At 39.8% G+C, this 21,026-nt stretch overlaps 1 protein-coding gene across 2 annotated transcripts in view; it reads left to right on the top strand.

Moving 5' to 3' along the window:
* Positions 1-21,026, top strand: part of Parp8 (poly(ADP-ribose) polymerase family member 8) — a 167,590-nt gene that overhangs the window by 84,253 nt on the left and 62,311 nt on the right. For both annotated transcript variants that reach the window (XM_021208723.2, XM_029543922.1), the window contains 5 exons: positions 3,815-3,852; positions 10,303-10,392; positions 11,268-11,338; positions 12,871-12,948; positions 15,263-15,357. In XM_021208723.2, coding sequence (XP_021064382.1) covers positions 3,815-3,852; positions 10,303-10,392; positions 11,268-11,338; positions 12,871-12,948; positions 15,263-15,357 — 372 coding nt within the window. The remainder of the gene's footprint in view (positions 1-3,814; positions 3,853-10,302; positions 10,393-11,267; positions 11,339-12,870; positions 12,949-15,262; positions 15,358-21,026) is intronic.

Genomic DNA, 21,026 nt, shown 5'->3' with positions numbered 1-21,026 from the left:
GGGTGAACACGTTGCCTAAAGATGGGAGGAGTCAGAGATGTAGAGTAGAACAGGAAGGTTTGACTTTGTACAAGAGATGCAGTTCTACCCTCAGGTCCAGATCTAGGGTCTGGAGAGGAGGTTGAGGTGAATGAGGCCTGGTGTAGCTTAACACTGTCGTGATGGTGGTGTCATGTTGACATGGGTGATGCCAGGGTACCAATGAAGCAGGAAAGTGCACTAGACTCTCCTCATCCTGATGCTACACAGCGATCACAGCTAGTGACTGGGGAAGAGTAAAGGAACACTGGCCTGTTGACCTAGGTCATTGGCAAATGCTTTCTTGGGAAATGAAACATGATAATGAACAAAACGGTGAATCTTGTGGGTCTTGAATAGGATCACACAAGCAAACCGTGCTCCGAATAGTCCCTAAAGCACTTGGGGTGAGCCTGGGGTGGGATCCAAGGATAGGTCCATTTCCCTCGGCAGCGTCACGGAGGCAGAAGCCCGATGCTGCATGGCAGTGGCGAGGTGGTTTCCGTTGGTGTTTTCAGCGTCTCACGTCCAGATGAGCAAAGTAGCTTGGGACCTGCATAGACTTCTGCATTTTGCTTTTCCTCCTGTGAATTTTTGAAATATGATGTAACTAGGAAAGCTGAGAGCTTTCGAGGCTCTGTAATTAGGAAGTGTGCTTCAGATTTCAGGGCGGAGGCAAAGGGGGTCGCACACAGACAATCCTTGTTCTGTTAAACCTGGGGTCTTGTGGAGAGAAAAGAAAAGAGTTAGGGAATTAGGAGTTTTGCTTTGCAGATGGCCATAGTGTTTGGGGGATTTATTATAAAATATGGACATTGCAGTCAACACCCATGACATGTCATCTGAGTCTAAAATTCCTTTACTTTCTGTCTGGGTTCTCACTTCTATTTTAAGACCCTGTCTTTCATTACCTCCTGTATTAGCTACCTTTCCCATGCTGTGATAAAACACTGTGACCAAAGCAGTCTACAAAAGGAAGGCTTCGCCTGGCTTACTGTTCCAGAAAGCTGTGAGTTCATCATAGCAAGGAGACACAAAAGCAAGCAGCAGTCATGGTGGCTGTCACAGCTAGCTGACAGCTTACGTCTTGAACTGCAAGCACAGAGGGTCACGAAGTCCACCTGCAGCGGCCTAACTTCCTCTAGCAAGGACACGCCTCCTGCACCTCCCCAAAGTGCCATGACTTGGATACCAAGTATTCATACGCAACTTAAATATGCTCATTAAAACCACCACACCTCCATACTATTCTTTTAAGTTTTGTAAAAACATTATTATTGTTATTATTCTTATTTTGAGCCAAGGTCTTTCCCTGTATTCCTGCCTTGCTTTAAATTTGACCACCAAACCTGTCATCTTACTACTCTATTTAAATAGTTTTCTTTAAGTTGAGAACGTCCGCCGGGCGTGGTGGCGCACACCTTTAATACCAGCACTCGGGAGGCAGAGGCAGGCAGATTTCTGAGTTCGAGGCCAGCCTGGTCTACAGAGTGAGTTCCAGGACAGCCAGGGCTACACAGAGAAACCTTGTCTCGGAAAGCCAAAAAAAAAAAAAAAAAAAAAAAAAAGCTGAGAACGTGGGAATGAAGGAGTAAGTTTGTATCTTTCGCCTCTCCATTTGAGGGTTCAGAAGGAAAAGAATATAGGTGCAAGTGATGAAGTTAAATGCAGGTGTCAGTGGCACATTGGGTGACTCCTTTCTGATGCCCTTCAGCCTCTGCTGCAGAAAGTCTTTCCTCGGGGCCAAATACTTTCAGAGGACTTAGACAAGTAATAGACAAAGATTTATGGATTCCAGCTTACACGTCTGACCCGAAGCACCTCAAGCTGTGGTCCACATATAGATTACACCAAACAACATGTCAACTGACCTGAAGTTCTCTGACAGAGCTTTTTAAATGTATTCACAACACAGCCTAGTCCAGGACTATGAGGGCGTTTCCCCTCTGAATCTAGAGCTTGTGTCAGGGTTTCCTCCTGTCATCTTTTATTTTGAGTTTGCCAGTACATCACTTGCAGGGTGTACAGCATTCACTATGGACAGCACAATCCAGCCCTACTCTGAGAGCTACTTAAGCTTTGTTCTCTGCTTCACCCCCACCCCACCCCTCCCTGCCCCCTCCCATTTGGCCCTGCCCATTAGAGCCTTGAGCTTAATCATCCAAGCCTGTTCTTACTGGATTGTTTCCTTTAGCATTCTGCAAAGCTACAGACTGAAACTGATTAAGATTTTACAGGCCTGGTGATTTTCCTCCTGGTATTCACCCAAAAATCAAGCTTTAGGTCCCAGAGCTGGTGAATCACTCTGCAAGGCTTTTGTTTTCTGTTTGATTCTTGAAAAATTAGGCATGGTCATGAACATGGGACTGCCCCCTATAATTATGAAGCTATTAGCACCTTAAAGTAAAATTGTCAGTGTTAGCTTTAGTTTCTGATAAATTTAATATATATATATATATATATATATATATATTACAGATATATATATTTTTATATATATATATATTACAGATATATATTACAGATATATATATATTACAGATATATATATATATATATATATATATATATATATTACAGATATATATATATATTTTGCAAATCAAATTGAATTCTCCAGAGAGCATTCATTCATACAAAACTCCTGTTATTTTTAGTGCTTGAAGTTCCTAGTGGTGATGCACACTTACTCCCAGCATTCTGGAGATGGGAGTAAGTCCAAGGGTCAATGTCAAATTCTCCCTGGGTTACATACTGATCTCGAGGCTAGCCCCAGTTGCCTGAGACCATGTCTCCACGAAACAGAATAAGACAAACGGAAAGAACTGGAGCTGGGCTAAGATTCCTGAGCTGCTACTACTGACTAACTGGCAGAATAATAGGACCCTCCACCAAAGCATCACAGAAAACCTGGAGAGCGAGGACATGAAACCTCCAGTCTTTCTGAACTGACACTGAAGCTGATTTTGTATAAGTGATATTTTCTCTGTTACCTAGGTAGTAAGTCTCCCAATAACAACAAGGCTCCCGCTAGTCTATAGCAGGCTCCCAGACTGGACAAAGATAGAGGAATGGATTAGGGGTTCATTTGACATTCAGACATTGATTTGAGCGAAAACACGGTCAAATAATTTGGGTTGAGACCATGGGGTGGTGGAAGTTGATTCAACTTGGAATTGGGTATAATTGTCTAGGTGCCTGGGTTCTCTGTCATCTAGCACTGGCCCTTTTGAAGGGGTAGACTGATCAACAAGAATTTCATTGCTCTGTCCTAGGTTCCCACTGTGTTAGCAAGTGAACCTCAAGAGAGTGAGCTTGCATCGGGTCATAGTGTTTATTTCCCTACCAAGGTTGAGGTGCCAGTGACATGGATATTTTAACTCCTTGGTATTTGACTCAGGGTTGTGATTTCAGTAGCTGGAGTTTTGACTGGGCTCAGCATCTGCCATTTGGTCTCATCGTCTCATTTCCTCCCTGTATATCCCACTAAGCCTTGCTCTTACTTTACTACTCCAATGGGGTTTTCCTTGTTTCACTCTTAAACTTTACCACTTGAGTAAATTTTATTTTTATTTCTTAGATAATAATTTTGCCTGAAAATGGCATCACTGTGATTTACTTTACGGTTGTGTGAATGAAAGCACACACACTTGTACACACACATTCTGTGTGGGCAGTGTGCTTAACACTTGTATTTGTATAAATAGATGGGCAACACGGGGGACAGCTTTTCTTGTGTAAAAGCATGACTCTTTCCACAGTGACTTAAACCTTTCTCTTTCCCCTGTCTTTGCAGTGTGTCCTACTCGGTCCATGTCTCAGAAGATTACCCAGGTATGCTTTCCCTTCAAGCGTTTATTAAGCACTTCTGACCATGTCGTTCTTCTGGCGATTTGGAATATGCGCCCATGCACAGAACCATGAAGCATTGGCAGAGGAGGCGTAGAGACAGACGAAGAATCCTGATGATTTTGAGATTCTGTAACACTGGGCCCAAAACCAAGTGTGATTTCCTGGTGTAGGCATTCTCATGGACTTATGTGATAGCCGCTTACCACAAATCGACACAGAAAGAGTTAACTACTGAAGAAATGTTTGACAATATCTTCATAACAAATTGTGAATAGTGCTTATTTTTAAAAGTAAACTCCCACAGGCTAGGAGTGATGGTACACACCTTTGATCTCATCATTCAGGAGGCAGAGGTAGGTGAGGCCAGTCTGGCCAACATAGTGAGTTCCACAATAGCCAGGGTTACAGAGAGACCCTGTCCTAATAAATAATCAATGCACATGCACACGCACACCATACACACATGCGCGTGCACACACACACACACACACACACACACACACACAGAGAGAGAGAGAGAGAGAGAGAGAGAGAGAGAGAGAGAGAGAGAGAGAGAGAAATTGTTCAAAAGAAATAACTACTAGGCATGTTTTCCATATAAAAGCACAGCTAGGCCTGTTTAGAGAATCGTTGACTTACTTGTAGTGATGTGGTGTGGTAAACCAAGTGGCCCCAATGCGTAGCTCCCTCTGATGGTGAAGAGGTAGTACTTGGTTCATTTTTTTTTTTCCCCTTCAAGTCATTGGAGTGCGGCTTGGAAATATAACTTGGTTAGGTGTAAACATTTAAATAATATATATTTAATTTAAAAAGGATCTATTTACTTGACTTTAGGTGTATGAACGTGCTGCCTGCTTGCATGCATGTGCACATATATATGCTTGTTGGATCCCTTGGAACTAGTGTTACAGGTGGTTGTGCACTGCGAACTATGTCAAAGTTCTGTGTCAAAGTTCTGTAGAAAAACAACCAGTGCTCTTAACAATTGGGTCATTTCTTTAGACCCTTAAATTTTATTTCTCTCTCTCTCTCTCTNTNTCTCTCTCTCTCTCTCTCTCTCTCTCTCTCTCTCTCTCTGTGTGTGTGTGTGTATGTGTGTGTGTAGTCTTGGGGATTGAACACAGTCTTGTGCATGCTAGACAAATGCTGGGCCACTGAACTACACGCCTAACTATCAGTTCTTGAAAGGAATTACATTTTTTATATGCTTGGGTGTTTTGCCTGCATGTGTGTCTGTGCACCATGTATGCAGTGCCCGTGGAGGCCAGAAGAGGGCACTGTATTCCCTGGGACTAGAGTCAAGATGGTTGTGAGCTGCCATGTGGGTTCTGGGAATTGAATTCAGGCCCTCTGGAAGAGCAGCCAGTGCTCTTCTTTACCACTGAGCCATCTCCCCAGACACTAGTATTAGAAATTTCTAAATAAAATGTGTTTTTTAAAATTTGTATTCTTTTTACTGAAGTCTCACCTTGGAGAAAGTTTGTAGTAAATTCCCAAAATAATTTTATTTCCACAAGGTAACAGAATTTAGGTACATGCTTGATCTTGATTAGAGCAGGTCTCAGTTAGCTGAGGGAAATGGGTTTGTGTATTCTGCTTTAAGTGCTAAGGCTGGGGTTTGAAATGGTGGAGGCATCTGGTAGAATGACACACCACACAGGAATCAGGTGCTTTTAATTTAGTCTAATTCCAAATGCTGTTATGGGTGACAGGTAAAAAATGGCAATTATGACACTCACACTTATAGAATATATGCTGAAGAAATCAAGTCATGCATTGTAGGGACATGGAACTTAGTTACTAATTATCCACACCTCGACTCTAGTAATTGCTGCTTCTGCGGACCTATGATCAGTGCTTTTTCAGGGCTCTAGAGTGAGCATCAGTGTGACAGTATTTTCCCTTTTATTAAATTTTAATGCAGATTTATTTGAGACTTGTTAGCTAGCATGTTTCACTTTTTCAGATTGACATTATTTTCTTATATAAAATTACATTTGTTTTTCCTTTATAATAACCGTAATTCCCTTCCACCGTCCCCCCAACAAACTTCCTAGAATTTCTGGAATAATTTTCAATAATGAAAATTTGGCAGCTTTTTATGACAAATAAGGTGTTTTTAACGTGTCAGAACAGAGCATCACTTTTCTCTTACTGCGTTTTAGAACATTAATGACTATTGAATGTATTGAATTTTTACCTCTGTTGAGGCATCGTCTCCTCTTTTAATTAGTAAGGTGACAGCTTGCATCATTCAGCATGTTGTTGTTCCCTGTTGGACCTGTGTGTGCTTTGTTTTGTTATTGGTGGTATGGACTGCAAGATGCTAATGGAAACTCCTGGCTCTGAGCGTGTATATAGCCACCAAGGAAGCCTGTGCCAGCCTGTCTTTATAGATGTGGTTGAGTATTGCCATCCATTCTTATTGGTTCATTCCATCTCTGTAATTTTCTTCCTGAGTGTCTTTTTGAAAAGTTCCTATGTTGTTGATATGTTGTTGAAATATCTATCTTTTAAAAGTTTATTTTTTATTTTTTATTTTTTTTTAGAAAAAAGTATTTTATACCATTTGGTCCATTATTTTTAAAAGTAGTCTTCAGTGTCTGTAGTTATCTCTGTTCTCCGTTGTGTTGCTTCTATTTGTTCTTTTCTTCCTACACTTTGGTTTGCTTCGTGTGACCTTTCCCTGTATTTGAAATTCTTTTAAGCAGATTGCTTCTTTTACTGTTTCTGTCTTAATTACTGAATTCAGTAATCTTGGTACTGCCGTCTGTCACTGACCCTGCCTGATTGGCTCTCTGGGCTTATTTAACTGCCTTTTAAGGATGGTTTGGCTCAAGGGTTAGCTGCCCCCCAATCTTGTTGGAATCATTTTCTCCTTGCCCTGCGTTTGTCCTCCTGGTCCCCCTCTGTCAGGAGCAGTATGCCATGCCCACTTAAGACCCTAGGAACAGTTGTCAGTTTACAGCTTTGTTCACCAACTCATGCTGTCACTTAACACTTAACATGCGTCTATGAAATGAAGACTTAGAGTCCATCTTTCATGGAATCAACCATACTCAATGGCATAGATATAGGCATAGGTCACTCTTTAAAATCAAGTGACACCACGATGTAACCTTCCTGGCTTCAATGAGTCTTCCTGAGAAGATGTTGTTTGTGGTGATGGATTTGAAAACGGTGTGTGCACTGCAAGTCACAGGTCGGCTCTGCTCAGACCTAACTACTCCTTGTAATGCTCACACCTTCTCTACTTAAGAGCCTTAGCTACTGTGGTGACTGAAGTTTCCCATCTCTTCTCTGTTGGGTCTAGAGGGATGAAGTGGTAGTTTCTAGATTCTTTTGTCCCCGTGGCTCCAGAGCCCTGATTTACAAATGACCTACTCAGACATCCTGTGTAACTGTGAATTAGCAACCTCAGTGGGACTTGGAAACTTAGCACTGTCAAAGCAGAGAGACTTTAATATGTAGTTGTTTCGACAGTTATCAAGTGTTTATCTCTAGTAAGATGCTGCAGTTTTCCAGTGATCACAGTTTCCATATTTAAAACACAACCCAGTGACAGAGTATTGACTTCTGGATTCAGAAAAAATTCAAGCTTCACAATGTAATAATTGTGTAATCGTTTAATTGATTAAATAATTTAAGAGAGTTAATTACCTTTAGTTTTGGTTTCCTTGTCTTCAATAGGGGATGATAATGGGTTGGCTTCAAACATATATGACAAAAATGACAACGTTTTAGAGACAATTCAGGGAAGACATCCAGATTATAATATGAAATCAGTATAATTATTATTTATCAGTACAATCACTCTTTCTCTTAAGTTACATAGCAACAATGAATGGAATGTCGTGACTTAAATGACCCTGCACTTGAAAGTGAGTAAAATCAGTGAGAGTCGCTTCTCCGCAGCTGTACTTTCCCATCCCAGAGATCCATGAGAAGCTATGGCAAAGGTGGGGCCCTGTGGAAGAGAAACAGAAATACTCATACGGTTGGGAGCTTAAGAAAGCTCTCTACATTCCCTGCAAAACACACCTAAGAACCTTGTCTCCAGTGGTTGAAGGAAGGAGGAAAACAAGACGAAACTTAAGCCCACAAAGAAAACGAGAATGCAAAATGCGACACTCACCGGAAGAGTCCAGAGAGGGAATTGAAGATTCCGAGACCTTCCTTGTTCTGTCTGAAGGAGTCTGTCATCTTAAATGCAGTCCCCAGCCCTCCTTACGTCCAACTTTCCCATCTTTAAACAAGATGCTGCTGTCACCCATGTGAACTAGTTTAGGGAAGAAGTAGTTACTCAAGCAAGCGTGAAGATGGATCAGTTCATACATATAGCACTAGGCTTATCAATGTCCTTCCCAATTTTAAATCTAAGAGATAAATCTATATAGATATAGATATATAGATAATGTTATATGTTTAAAAATACTGCATTTCAAGGAGACAGTGAGCCATAATGACTCACGTCTATCAATTAAAAGTCAGATTCTCACTGTTCTGACACAATATTATTATAACCAATTTCAAAAGTTTTTTTTTTTAAAGACATGTTTCAGGTATCCAAACAGAAACTGACCCATGTTTCTATTTGTGTAGGGTGTTTTATTTTTAGTAAGTTAGCAGTAGTTGTGTTATAAGAAATTTGCATTCATATTATTTTACTCTTATTTTATTTTAATTTTTGGTTAGTGTTTTGAGGCTGGGTTTTACTGTGTAGTCCTGTCCACCTAGGAGCTCACAGTCTAGTCCCAGGCTGGCCTCAGACTCACAGAAATCAGACTGCCTCTGCTTCCTGAGTGCTAATGTTGAGAAGGTGTGTCATCGTATCCAGTATATACATGGATATATATGTATGTGTGTATATACAAATATACTTACATATGCGTGTGTGCGTGTTTGCGTGTGCGCACGCATGCCTGCCATGCATGTATGTGGAGGTCAGAGGACAACTTTTAGAAGTCAGTTCTCTGCTTCCAACATGTGCGTCCTGGGCATTCAACCCACTCATCAAACTTAGTAGCAAAACCTGTTCCACAGTCAGCCATCTTGAAAGTCTGTCTTATGGGACAGTTGTTAATGAGTTGGCAGTCATGCAGATGCCCTTCAGTCACTAATGACAAAGGTAGGTAAACAACTGGGTGTTGCTTTATTATAATATTTTACGATATTTAAAAATCTATATTGGAGAAATAGTTACATTTATACATTTTGTTCCAGAGGCAAACATAGCAAATAAGAGATGTAAAGATTTAAAGCATAATTTAATCTTCAGTGTGTAGTACATTTAGAGAAAATGAATTTACAGAAGAATGATTCTGGTGAGACTTAATAGCAGCTTACCTAGCAGCAGTATGGAGGCTGCAATTTCAGCAAATTGCTACCTAGAACTTCCACCCATCCCTTCCTCTGCCTCCTTTCCTTACTGATATTTTTGGTTTTGGTTTTAGACAGGGTCTCCCCATATGTCCTGGCTTGCTTTCTACTGCTGTGATAAACAACATGACCAAAAGCAGCCCAGGGAAGAAAAACTTTGTCTTACATGCCAAGATCACAGTCTCGTGCTGAGGGAAGTCAGGGCAGAAACTCGAGCGGGAGCAGAGGCAGGGCTTGTGAAAGGATGCTGATCACTGCTTTGCTCATAGGGCTTTCTCAGATCACTTCCTTACATATCACAGGACCACCTGCCCAGCGGCAGCACTGCCCACACTGGGCCGAGTGATGCACCCCCTCCCGCAATACGTTATCCATCAAGAAAATGCCCACAGAGGAGTCTAATAGAAGCAATTCTTTACATGTGATGCTTTCTTCCTGCATAACTCATTTGTGTAAAGTTGACAAATGTAACCAGTAAACTATTTAAAGGAGGCTGGTCTCAAACTTACTGATTCTCCTATGTCAGTCTCTCTGGTGTTGAGATGACAAGTGTGTGGCCTGTGTGTCTTAGTTATCTCCTCAGTTGTGTACCGTGCCTTTTGAAATAGACATTGATGTTGAGCAGCATGCTGTCCTGTGGCGTGAGCCAAACAGCGGCACACCAGTTATCAGTCAGTTCTCTTAGGCTACATTAGAAATGTATGAGGAGCCAGGCCTGGTCGAGTCCTTATGAAACAGAGGCAGGAGGATGCTAACTGTAAAGGCTACATCAGGAGACTGTCTTAAACCCTTCCCCCAACAGAAGGAAAGCATGTTTTAGAATACTTTCTACAATCTCTACGTTTGTGAGAAGCTATGGGCACCTTTGAAAAGGCCATAATTTTATGCTTAATTTACACCAAAGACAGCGTTTGGTTCCTTTTCCTCGGAGCTAATGAGAGCAGCAGTATGCCCTTAATGAGAATGGGATTAAAGTGATGAAGATACAATTCTATTTCTTTTATAGAGGCTATGCACTAATTCAGCTGTGTCTTTCCTCATATTTCTCTATAGACAACACGTATGTGTCAAGCTCAGAGAATGACGAGGATGTTCTAGTCACTACAGACCCAATTCCTGTCATTTTCCACAGAATAGCAACAGGTAACACTAATGTTGTCGTTTTCTCATCTTAGTTTAAGTTTTTAGAATTGTTGTTGCTTAGATGCTTTCTGTTTTCAATATAGCAAATACATATATTTACCTCCCAGAAATTAATTTATGCACATATATGTATATATATATATAATTTTTATATATAAAGTATATTAGCTTTTCAATAACGTTTAAATGTATCATGTCAGTATTACTCCTGAAAGTATTTTTCTTCCACAATGACACTGCTAGACAGACTGAATACAACAGCCGTTCTCAACCCGTGGGTCATGACCTCTTTGGGATATGCAAACAACCCTTTCAGAGGATATTAGAGTATATCAGATATCCTGCTTATCAGATATTTGCCCTATGATTCATAACAAAATGACAGTTATGATGTTGCAACAAAATACTTTGACGGCTGCGGGTCACCACTCAGTATTAGGACAGTTGAGAGCCACTGGGATACAGAAAACCTAGCGCAATCAAGCTACCCTGAAGGGAGTGGTAAGAGTTGAAGAAATCTCTGAGCTTGCTCTTTTTTGGTTTTTCAAGACAGGGTTTCTCTGTGTAGCCCTGGCTGTCCTGGAACTCACTTTGTAGACCAGGCTGGCCTCGAACTCAGAAATCCACCTGCCTCTGCCTCCCAAGTGCTGGGATTAAAGGCGTGCGCCACCACGCCCGGCTGAGCTTGCTCTTTAATTGGTTAACATTTGTATGCACAATGCAAAGCCAGACACTGTTGTATGATCTGGCTTCAAAACACCTCTTCTTTAACAAAAGGGGGAGGAAAGCCTAGAATATTTTTGCCTAGGAACTCATGAATGCTCAGCAAATAATGTGCTAAAATCCACAGTAATATAAAATATTTTTTCTTGCAGAATTAAGAAAAACAAATGATATTAACTGTTGTTTGTCCATAAGATCTAAATTGCAAAAGGAAAATGGGGAGGTATGTAAATTTCATTTTATTCGTCCTTTTTATGTTGATAGTGTTTTAATCAAGTATTTTTATTTAGCATCTTATTTAGATTACAGTTGTGTATAGTAAAATAAAACACAGACTCATGACATTTTTTTATGGTGTTAAGATTACCCTGAGGAAGATGTGTTTCCTAAATTAATAGAAAAGAACCTAAATAAATAAAACATCTATGCCATGCAATTCTTTCTTTATTCTTCATATACAGCAATGTAGCTGACAGAGAAACACCCATATGCCTTATATTAAAAGCATACCTGGCTGTATATAGTTTTGGTATGATGTGTGGTCTTTGAAGCCAAAATAACATAGATACGGGAATAGAGTTATATTCCAGTAGTTTTTAAATCTATTTTTAAAAACTTAAAACAACATCATCTCATATCCTTGTTTTCTTTCTTTCTTTCTTTCTTTTTTTTTTTTAACTGTGATCTATGAATAGCTGTCAGGGCATTAAACAGGGAAAGCACAATAGGACAACAGTTTCTCAGTTGAAAGTTATGCTTGCTTGCTTGCTTGCTGTTAGTGTCCTACCATTCATTGGAGTTTCCCTTCATTGTCCACTGTAAAAATTATTGCTTCAATAAAGCTGTCATTGACCCAAATCGGTTAGAATTTCATTTTATCCAGAGCCTTGCTTGGTTTCCTTAACAACTTGAAATTTAGGCATGATTAGCAACACAGATGCATGGAGTCCTGAATCCAAAGGAAATGCTGATTTTTTTCTTTTCTCTTTTTCTTTTTCTCCCTCTTCCTTCTCCTTCTTTTCCTCCTCTTCTTTCCTTACTTTTCCTCCTTCTCTTCCTCCTTTTCTTCCTTCTCCTCCTCCTCTTCTTCATTTAAAAAAAAAAAAACAAAACGTTGCTAATCATGACAGGGAATGACATACCAGGGCGAATTTTCATTGTACTTGAGATATATGACAGGTGTTTGGCTCAGTTAATTAAAAACTCAGACATCAAGTTAAAGCATATTAAATTAACCACCATTTCAAAATTCGAATTTGTAGGCAAATCATTCCTATATATTGAAAGCTCTCCTTGTACTGTCATTCATATTCAGTTGCATAATTTGGTTTTCTATATCATTGCATTCCAAGTTTCCTCTTCCTTATTGTTGTTTTGTGTTGGCAGTGGAAGTGAAAACCGTCTTGGATAAATAATACAGAAGAACTTTTAAATAAGAGCTGAATTCGTGTGAGCCTGTCAAAGATTACCTCAGATAAGAGCTGCAAGCATAATTTATTATACAGTTTAGTGCACACTAAATGTGAACCTGCAAGTGTTAGCATCTGGAACTTTAAGAAAGGTTTATTTTCAGTAAACTTCTCTAAATGAGCTAAGCACGTCTGCAGGGTTACCGCCGTTGTTCCTTTCTTTCGTTTTGAAGTTGTACGGCACCGACAGTGTGTTAAGTAGAAAACCCACTCATTATGCCCGAACCTGCCTGTTACGGCTGCTTTCTAGTTTGACCACAGGAATTGTCTTCTTTGTCCTTTGAAGGAGTCAAGGCAAAATAGTACAGTGGAAGAAGACTCAGAGGGTGACAACGACTCTGAAGAATTTTATTATGGAGGACAGGTAAGCATTCCGGGCAGCCACGTTTATCCATCCTAGTGGAAGGTGGGAGCCCAGAAGTCGTGCGGGCTTCAGAATGTAAGTAGAACACTCGAGGAGTTTGTTTTTCACTTTCCACACATTCTCAATTCAGATTTACATTGTAGATCTTCGCACTGGGATCATCTGCTACCCTCATTAGTTACAGAGGTTTCGGACTTTGGTTTGGATTATTGTTTGACCTTTCATGTTGTTTCTTAATTATTGAGTTTTGGTTAACATACGAGGAAATGGGTTTCACTTGGACATTCTCACACATAGGCATCCTACTCTGTTCTTCTTCACCCCTCCCCCCTCCCTCTTTCTGGTCTTCTTCCTCCCTCCAATAATCCCCGTCACTTTCATCAGAGTGTGAGTGTGCCATTGCTCCCTCCTGCTCCTCTGGCCAGACTGCCTTCCTTCCCTCTCATAGTGACTTTCAGCAACCCCCCCCCCCACACACACACCTAGATTTCACATAGCGAAAACAAGTACCCTTTGTTTTCCTCATAGACTTAACAAGAAATATTTTAAAATATTGTCCTTTCTAATAATAGCATAGATTGTTAGTTTTAAACTGAAGATGATTAACTTTTATAAAATTTGATTGATAATAATTTTCTTGAGAAATATTTATCTCTTGTTGAAAATATATGAGGAAGATTTTTAAATCTGCATAAATGGCATGTCTGTGTATATGTCACATAGGTGATATGTAACTCATAAGATTTGTTCAGAATAATGTTATAATTTAAAAATCAGGCATGTTATTTTAAGATTCAACTATATAATATATTCCTAGGTTTCTGTGACCTCCTTGATCAATGCCTTTGTAGTTTGTGTCTCTGAGGGAAGAATAATATGATAAAGTAGGCCTTTAAAGATAAAGTTAGTGTGGAAAAGAATTAAAGTGACAAATATTCAGAATGTAACAATCAGTACTTGTTAAATCAGACATGCACAAGGCAATAGAAACATCAGCACAGTTAAGTAGGCTTCCCTCTACGGAGTATCCTTCTAGCTGTTGGGCAGTTGTCTAATACTGACACTCCCCACACATCACAGCACGATACCAGTATGAAAAGAGGACTTTCAAATCTGATTTTTCTTTACACCATTCATTCTTCCAGAGGGGAATTTGGTGCTTTTCTTCAGTCTAGATTAAGTCTAGAATATCTGCCAGTCCATTTGCATTTCGTCAGAAAATCAGTTTTAAAACTGAAGTGTGGATCACCAAAAGCATTGAAAATAGAAAGAGGGTTTCTTCTAGGATGTAACTGAGTCGCATTAGTACAAAGAAAGGACCCAGTCCCTTCTTCTTTGCTACTGGAAGGCATAATGCACTGGAGTGTTCTCTCATGCAGACATATGTTTGATTTATCCAATGCAAATTGGAGCAGTAGTCGTAAGTCACACTGAGTAGGAATGAATGTCATATAAAGGATTACTTCAGAGCACAGTAAGTGTTCTCAGAATTAGAGAAATGAAGAGAAGAAAACCACACTGTCAGTTGTGCGGTGTTCAAGTATGCCATGGCTCTTTTAATGCACATGACGCTCCTTAAGATGTCTTTTTTAGTTGAGCATGACAGTAAGAGACAAAAGACTAGATTTAAGAAAGGTAAATAGAAGAAACAGATTAAGAAAGACATCCCAAATAGACTTTTCAATTTAATGAATCACCTCTTGGGTGGGATGATAGAACTCATCTTGCGGTTCACCAGCTTTAGAATTCTAGATTTATTCTTGAGTAAAAGAGGCTTCTCATCCGTCTACCATACTCTTCTGGAGTTGGTATCAAAGATATGTAGATCGATCTTCTGCTTACTACTTACATAGCAGAACCAAAGGGAAGGTAAGTACTGACTTAGCGTGTATGGAAGGAACAGCAAGGTTTTAAAGAGATAAAGAATAGAAAGTTTGTGTTCTGACTGAAACTTGCATACTAATACTCTATTTTAACGAGTGGATCAATAGTTCTAATTCTATATCCATATGGACAGCTGGAAACATATTTTCAATAGACAAATACATATGTATAATACCTATATGCATGTATATAACATAAACAAATAAAATAGATGACTAAAAATAAGACTGCAATTGTAATGAGGACCTTGTTGAAGTAAATTTAAAAGGTCGGATGCTAATTTTAAAACGATGAGCTATCCTAGCTAAGTGTGAATACTTGGTATAGATGCTGCTGGCTCCCCTGTAATGCCGGAGCCTTTTGCACAGGTTAATTATGTCTTGGTTCCGTTGACTCTCTTCACTTAGTTCTGAACCGTCCTTTCTGGCAGGTGAACTACGACGGGGAACTACACAAGCACCCCCAGCTGGAAGCTGATCTATCTGCAGTGAGAGAGCTCTATGGACCACATGCAGTTTCTCTCAGGTAGATGGCTTCCATGCTTCGCCTTCCATAAGCCGTTGTGATTTTCTATGAACAGAAAATTCTTTTCAGTGATTATGTCTGGAAATGTTTGAGGAATTCTGTTTTGTCTCTCCTGATGCAGAAGGACAGCTTTATGGCTTTTCGTTACATAATTATTTTACAAGTCAGATTAGCTGCATCCAAGAAATAATTCCATGTTGAGGGTTAGTTTGCAAAAGGAGCAGTCTCTAAAAGCTATGGACAGACACTTGTGATTTCAGCGCTTGGAAAGCTGACCCAGGAGGATTGCCAGTCTGAGGTGAGTCAGGGCTGTGTAGCAGGTAGCAAGGGCCTTCATCAAAAAAAAAAAAAAAAAAAAAAATGTCATTATTCTTTACTACACTAGATGGTCCTGTACATCTGGGCTATGTCACTGTAAACAATGAAAGTAAATAATGCAGAAATACTGGTACCCAAGTCACATGGCAACTGAAGGCAGAGGTGGGAGACAATCCTTGATTATTTGGATGACAGTATGTTTTAGTCTGTTAATTGCTATACTCTGGTTATAAAGTTCCTAGCTACTTTTTATTATACTTGACTCTGTGGAAGATCTCCCAAACTTATTCTTTCTTCTACTTAGCACAAGACAACATTTGTGCCTTACACTGGCATCTACAAGTCAAGCTGGCTTATTTTAGAGTCTCGCTCCTTGCATCTTTGCATGTATATAATGTAGTTTCTAAGTTTCCTTGGAATTCTAGACTCCTTTCCTGACTTCAATTCCAGCCCTAACTACCCACCCCCGTCTCAGCTAGACTTCATTGCTCCAGAGCTCAGATCCCTTGCAGAAATTGCCCTTTCGTTGTGGTATCCCCCCTGCACACCTCAATTCCAGCCTTATCAACCAAACCTCCTTGCTGGACCAGGTTGCCCCAAGACTCAAAGCCCTCGTACAAGTACAAGTCACTCTCTTGTCAAGGAGCACTCCCTGCACACCCCACTGTGAATGTCATCTGCTTGAGCCCCCCCTCCCATATCTCTGTATGGGCAGCTTAGTCTGTATTCTGTGCACCCAGCATTTGCCTCTTGCCTCTTGAGTGTATTGTTTCTGTGGTTTTATTAATAACCTACTGACCAAAGAGATTAGTAATAGATATGGCACAGCCTTTTGGTTATTTGTGGTATCTTGCTTTAGTTTGCTTTTTAAATCATTATCCTTGAACTTAACCTGGTATGGGGATGTTGTACAAAATAGAGGATTCATGGTAGATTCTTGACTGCTGGTAGTGGCAGCATCTGAAGAAGGACAAAAGGACACATTGTCTAGTTGTCACTCAACCTCTCCAATGGACACACCTGTATTTTGAGAAAGTGAACAAGTAGTTTTACTTGGGAACTCCACACAGCATTAATTTACAATGGTCAAATTCTTCATTTAGAATTTAAAAATAACAGCACAATGCCTCCTCTAGCCTAAATAAGTGAGGATTGTGTTCCCAAAGCATCTCTCTCACTTTTGGAGATACATCAGATGCATGCAATAGTGCGATTGTACTTGGTAAATGAAGTTTTTTACATACTTTAAAATTTTAGCCAAATGGTTATGATCCTCCCAGAGTTGGTCTATGGTATGGTCCGGCATAAGTGCTAGGACATTCAGTATTACAGAGTGAATGCATGTGGGTAGTGTAGGAGCCACCAGTAAATTATCCAAAACCATGGCTTCTATGATAGTAAAAATTTTCGTGAAAAGGTAAAACTTTAATTTTATATACAATAATTTCCATAATAGAAGGCTCCAAAGAATAAATGATTCAACCTAGAATTCAACTTCCCATCCTCCTCTCAAAACATTTATTGTTGCTTAGAGAATTGTTTTAGTAGATGCCTTTTAGTTAAGAATTTCCTAAAACACATTGTCATATTTTCTGAGCTGTCATGTGACTGTGAAAGATTTGTGTCCTCATCACGTATTTATTTGGCCATCTGGTGATCACTGTCATTATTTTCTATTAGCAACTGTGTTATTGACAAGTGTAATGTATTGTACCTCCATAAGAGCTTTGAGTTCCAACCAAATGAGACTCCTAAAAATCATAAATGACTTGAATCTTTTTCTCCTCGTCTATTTCTCATACAGTTTTGATCCCACTTAAATCTCAGTACCAGCCATGCTCTTTCCTTGTCTCGATTTTTTTCTAGCTTCTAAAGGATGATTGCAGAATAAATAACCTCTCTAGGTCTCATGATATGAAGCAAACCCCAGCAAAGCTTGTTTATTTACTTTAGGTAAACAAAAATGAATTTACAGCCTACTTTAGTCCTGAGACACACTGAGAAATGGGTATTTAGGCAGAAGGCATTGGAATCTTCCTTGCAGAGTTCTAAGTCTATTGAAAGCAGACTGTTCTAATTAGCTGTTCTTTTACTTAATTGAGACGCATAAGAACTTAATGGAGTTTGAAAAGCAAAAGCACCTTAATATGCACAACAGGCAATTGGGTGTCTTTCTTTCTCCTCTCTTTATGTGACATCTAATGAGAAAGGCAGCTAAGCACATCTGAGCTGCTCATAAGAGGTAGAAATAGCTGTTTGTCCAGGTTGAAGCAAATCCCTTTTAAATGTAGGCAAAACGTAGATATAGAAAAAGTAATAGCTAAGAGATTTATTATAAAAATTGATAATGGGAGCTCAGTCTGTCCTTATATCAAAAACAAGGTAGTGGCCGCATGGAGCCATGTGTTTAAGCGTTGGGGATGACATTGCACTCGTGTGAATGGGAGGTGAGTAGGAGCCTGCAGGATAAATACCTGGTGATCAGACTAGATGGGTTTCATCTTGAGTCATGTAGCAGAATGTACTAGTGTGCTTCTCGTGGTAAATGTAGTTCTCCAGCCATGTGTTCCTGAAATAGTGTAGATAAACATCATTTGAAAACAATTTGAGATGAGTAATTTTTAGCAATGGAAGAAAAATTTCGCATCGCCATGGAGAAGAGATGGTTTTGGTAGTCACCTTATGAAATATCAAATGTCAATCCCAAATAGCTGATCCTTTGTTTGGGAGGATGGTATCTTTCATTAAAAAAAAAAAAAAAAAAAGCAGCAGTGTCCTAGTGCATACTCTGCATTTTACTGTAGGTAATGCCTGACGTGTGGTGGATGCTCCCAGGTTCTTGGGGCTTGTATGTTTTAATCTCCTCCCCCCCCCCCAGAGGCTGCTGGGATAATCCTTTCTGACTTTTTGTTTGGAGAACCAGAGTATACTGAGGATTTGATGGTTGGATGAACCAATGGACAGCACTAGACTGATAACCGGCAGACTGTTACCTTCAAAAAAAAGAAAAAAACAAAGAAAAAAAAGTAAAGCAAATAAAAAACATGGCAAACTCAGGATGTCCACTTCCATTCTTCTGGTCCTCTAACTTTCTATTCACCTCGTTCCTAGGAACTGCTTCCTTTTCTCTAACATCTTCCCTTCCTGTCACGTGATTAGATTGTCGTTGCTTGGCACCTTTGGTGCTTGGCATAGGCATGCAGTAGTATACGATGAATTACGTACGGGTACGATAGAGAATGAGTTTCTGTGTCTTCTGGACTTTGTCCACATTGGTACTTCAGTGATGATGATGGCTACCTCAGTGCCACGAGAGGTAAAGTATTAAATCATTAGTGAGCCACTGAGGTCTTAAGTTTTGTTTTGTTTTTTTTTTTTTTTTTTCACCACATAGCTGAACCTACACAGAAGTCTGTGATTCCGCAAAGAAAGATCTCGACCTGCAGGTTTATTGCTGTCTAGCATATTGATTCTCCACACTCAGGTTTGAGGGCATTAAAAAAAAAAAATCTATAAGTAAAAATCAGGGAAGTGATGAGAGAACTTACACAGTGCAAAGAAACTGAAGAGGGAAATGTTTTCTAGACACAAAAATGTAATTGAGCTGTAAGCCTCCCTAGCTCAGATCCTGCAAGCCTGCCTCTGCTCCCAAAGCCTGGACTTCGTTCAAGCAAAACCAAGATTTTTGTAAAGATGACCACAAAAAAAATCACAGCGACTTTCTGTTCTTTTCATCTTATGAATGCTCTATTGTGTCAAAGAAGTTCATATTTCCCTCTCATCTGCACCTAACGTCTTTTCAGCTCGTCTTAGAGAAGTTTGTAGCTGTGTTGGATAGCAGCCTTAGAAAAGCTTTAATCTTGCCCTGCTTTCTTCCCCATGGCTGAGTGCGCATATTTCTTGGCCCATTCACAAACATCTCTCCCACATTGGGCAGAAGCACACACTGAGAGACATGCAGAGAGAGAGACATGCCACGCTGTGGAGTTTCAGATGCCACAGGGAGGTGTGTGTTTCTTCCTAAATCTTCTCAAAATAGCACTGCCCCTTGGTTGAAAGCAGAAGCAGTCAAGTAACAGTAAACATTTATTTCCCAAGTAACCTGTGGTACAATTGTGCATATAAAATAGATGGTTCTGAGAGTTATTAAGTGAAAGTTAGATATCTAAAATGTTGTTATAATAAATCTGTTCACAGTAAATTTAAATCAAGTTGTTGTAACTATTGTAACAGTATAATTAACAAACTGGGTTTATAGAGAAAGGAAAACCAGCATATTCTTATATTCAATATAGTATACATATTAAATATATGTAAATATATATTTGAGTATCTTGTGAGCATTTTTTTTTCCTTGGGGAAGAGCTTATTTCTGCTTACACTATATAGTCCATCATCGAAGGCTGCCAGAGCAGAAATGCAAGGAAGGATCAAAGAGGCAAGAACTGGTGCTGAAGACAAGGGGCAGTGCTCCTGTCTGCCTTGCTCTTCAAGGCTTGCCATGCACCTGCTACCCTCCTTCCCTCCCTCCCTCTCTCCTTCTCCCTCTGTTGTTGAGACCAGTGGAAAGTTATTCAGGCACAGAAGAGGTCTTGATAACTAGGTCATCCCATCTGGACAAACTGTAATCATGCTTAGAGTCTCTCCATGGAAAACATGAAATTACTAGCATTATGTGAAAAGGGCATCAGCACAGAAATGATGTTGCATATGCACAGTGCCATTCATGAGCTCTGAATTATGACATACAAACAAACTCTCCTGTGCCCATTTTCAGTGATGTGCCCTGACAGCACTGCTAATTGCCTCTTTACGGTTATGCACTAGGACTCTGCCATGGTGAAGCTGAGTACCTGTACCTTCTCATTTCCTTTAGAAAGTCAGTATCATAAAAAGAGAAGAAACTAAGTTTTTACTTAAAAACACTCTAAGAAATCATATACAGAATAATAATTATCTTAATTGTCATAATGCATGGTTTTAAAATTAACCATGCTACCTGCTGATCAGCCTTTTCTATTGGGTTCTTAAGCTGCTTACAGCGAATCTTTCATGGATTAGGATTTTGCGTTATGTCTGTATCTTTCCTCCCTGACTCTTTTTTTTTTAAATTAGATATTTTCTTCATTTACATTTCAAATGCTATCCCAAAAGTCCCCTATACCCTCCCCCCACCCTGCTCTCCAACCCAGCCACTCCCCCTTCCTGGCCCTGGCATTCCCCTGTACTGGGGCATATCATCTTCACAAGACGAAGGGCCTCTCCTCCCATTGATGGCCTAGTAGGCCATCTTCTGCTACATTTGCAGCTAGAGACACAAGCTCTAGGGGGTACTGGTTAGTTCATGTTGT

The sequence above is a fragment of the Mus pahari genome, chromosome 11 (genome assembly GCF_900095145.1).
Source record: "Mus pahari chromosome 11, PAHARI_EIJ_v1.1, whole genome shotgun sequence".
In the NCBI taxonomy this organism is placed as follows: Eukaryota; Metazoa; Chordata; class Mammalia; order Rodentia; family Muridae; genus Mus; species Mus pahari.
The sequence above is the reverse complement of the archived record's forward strand: the minus strand, read 5'-3'. Positions and strand labels throughout refer to the sequence as shown.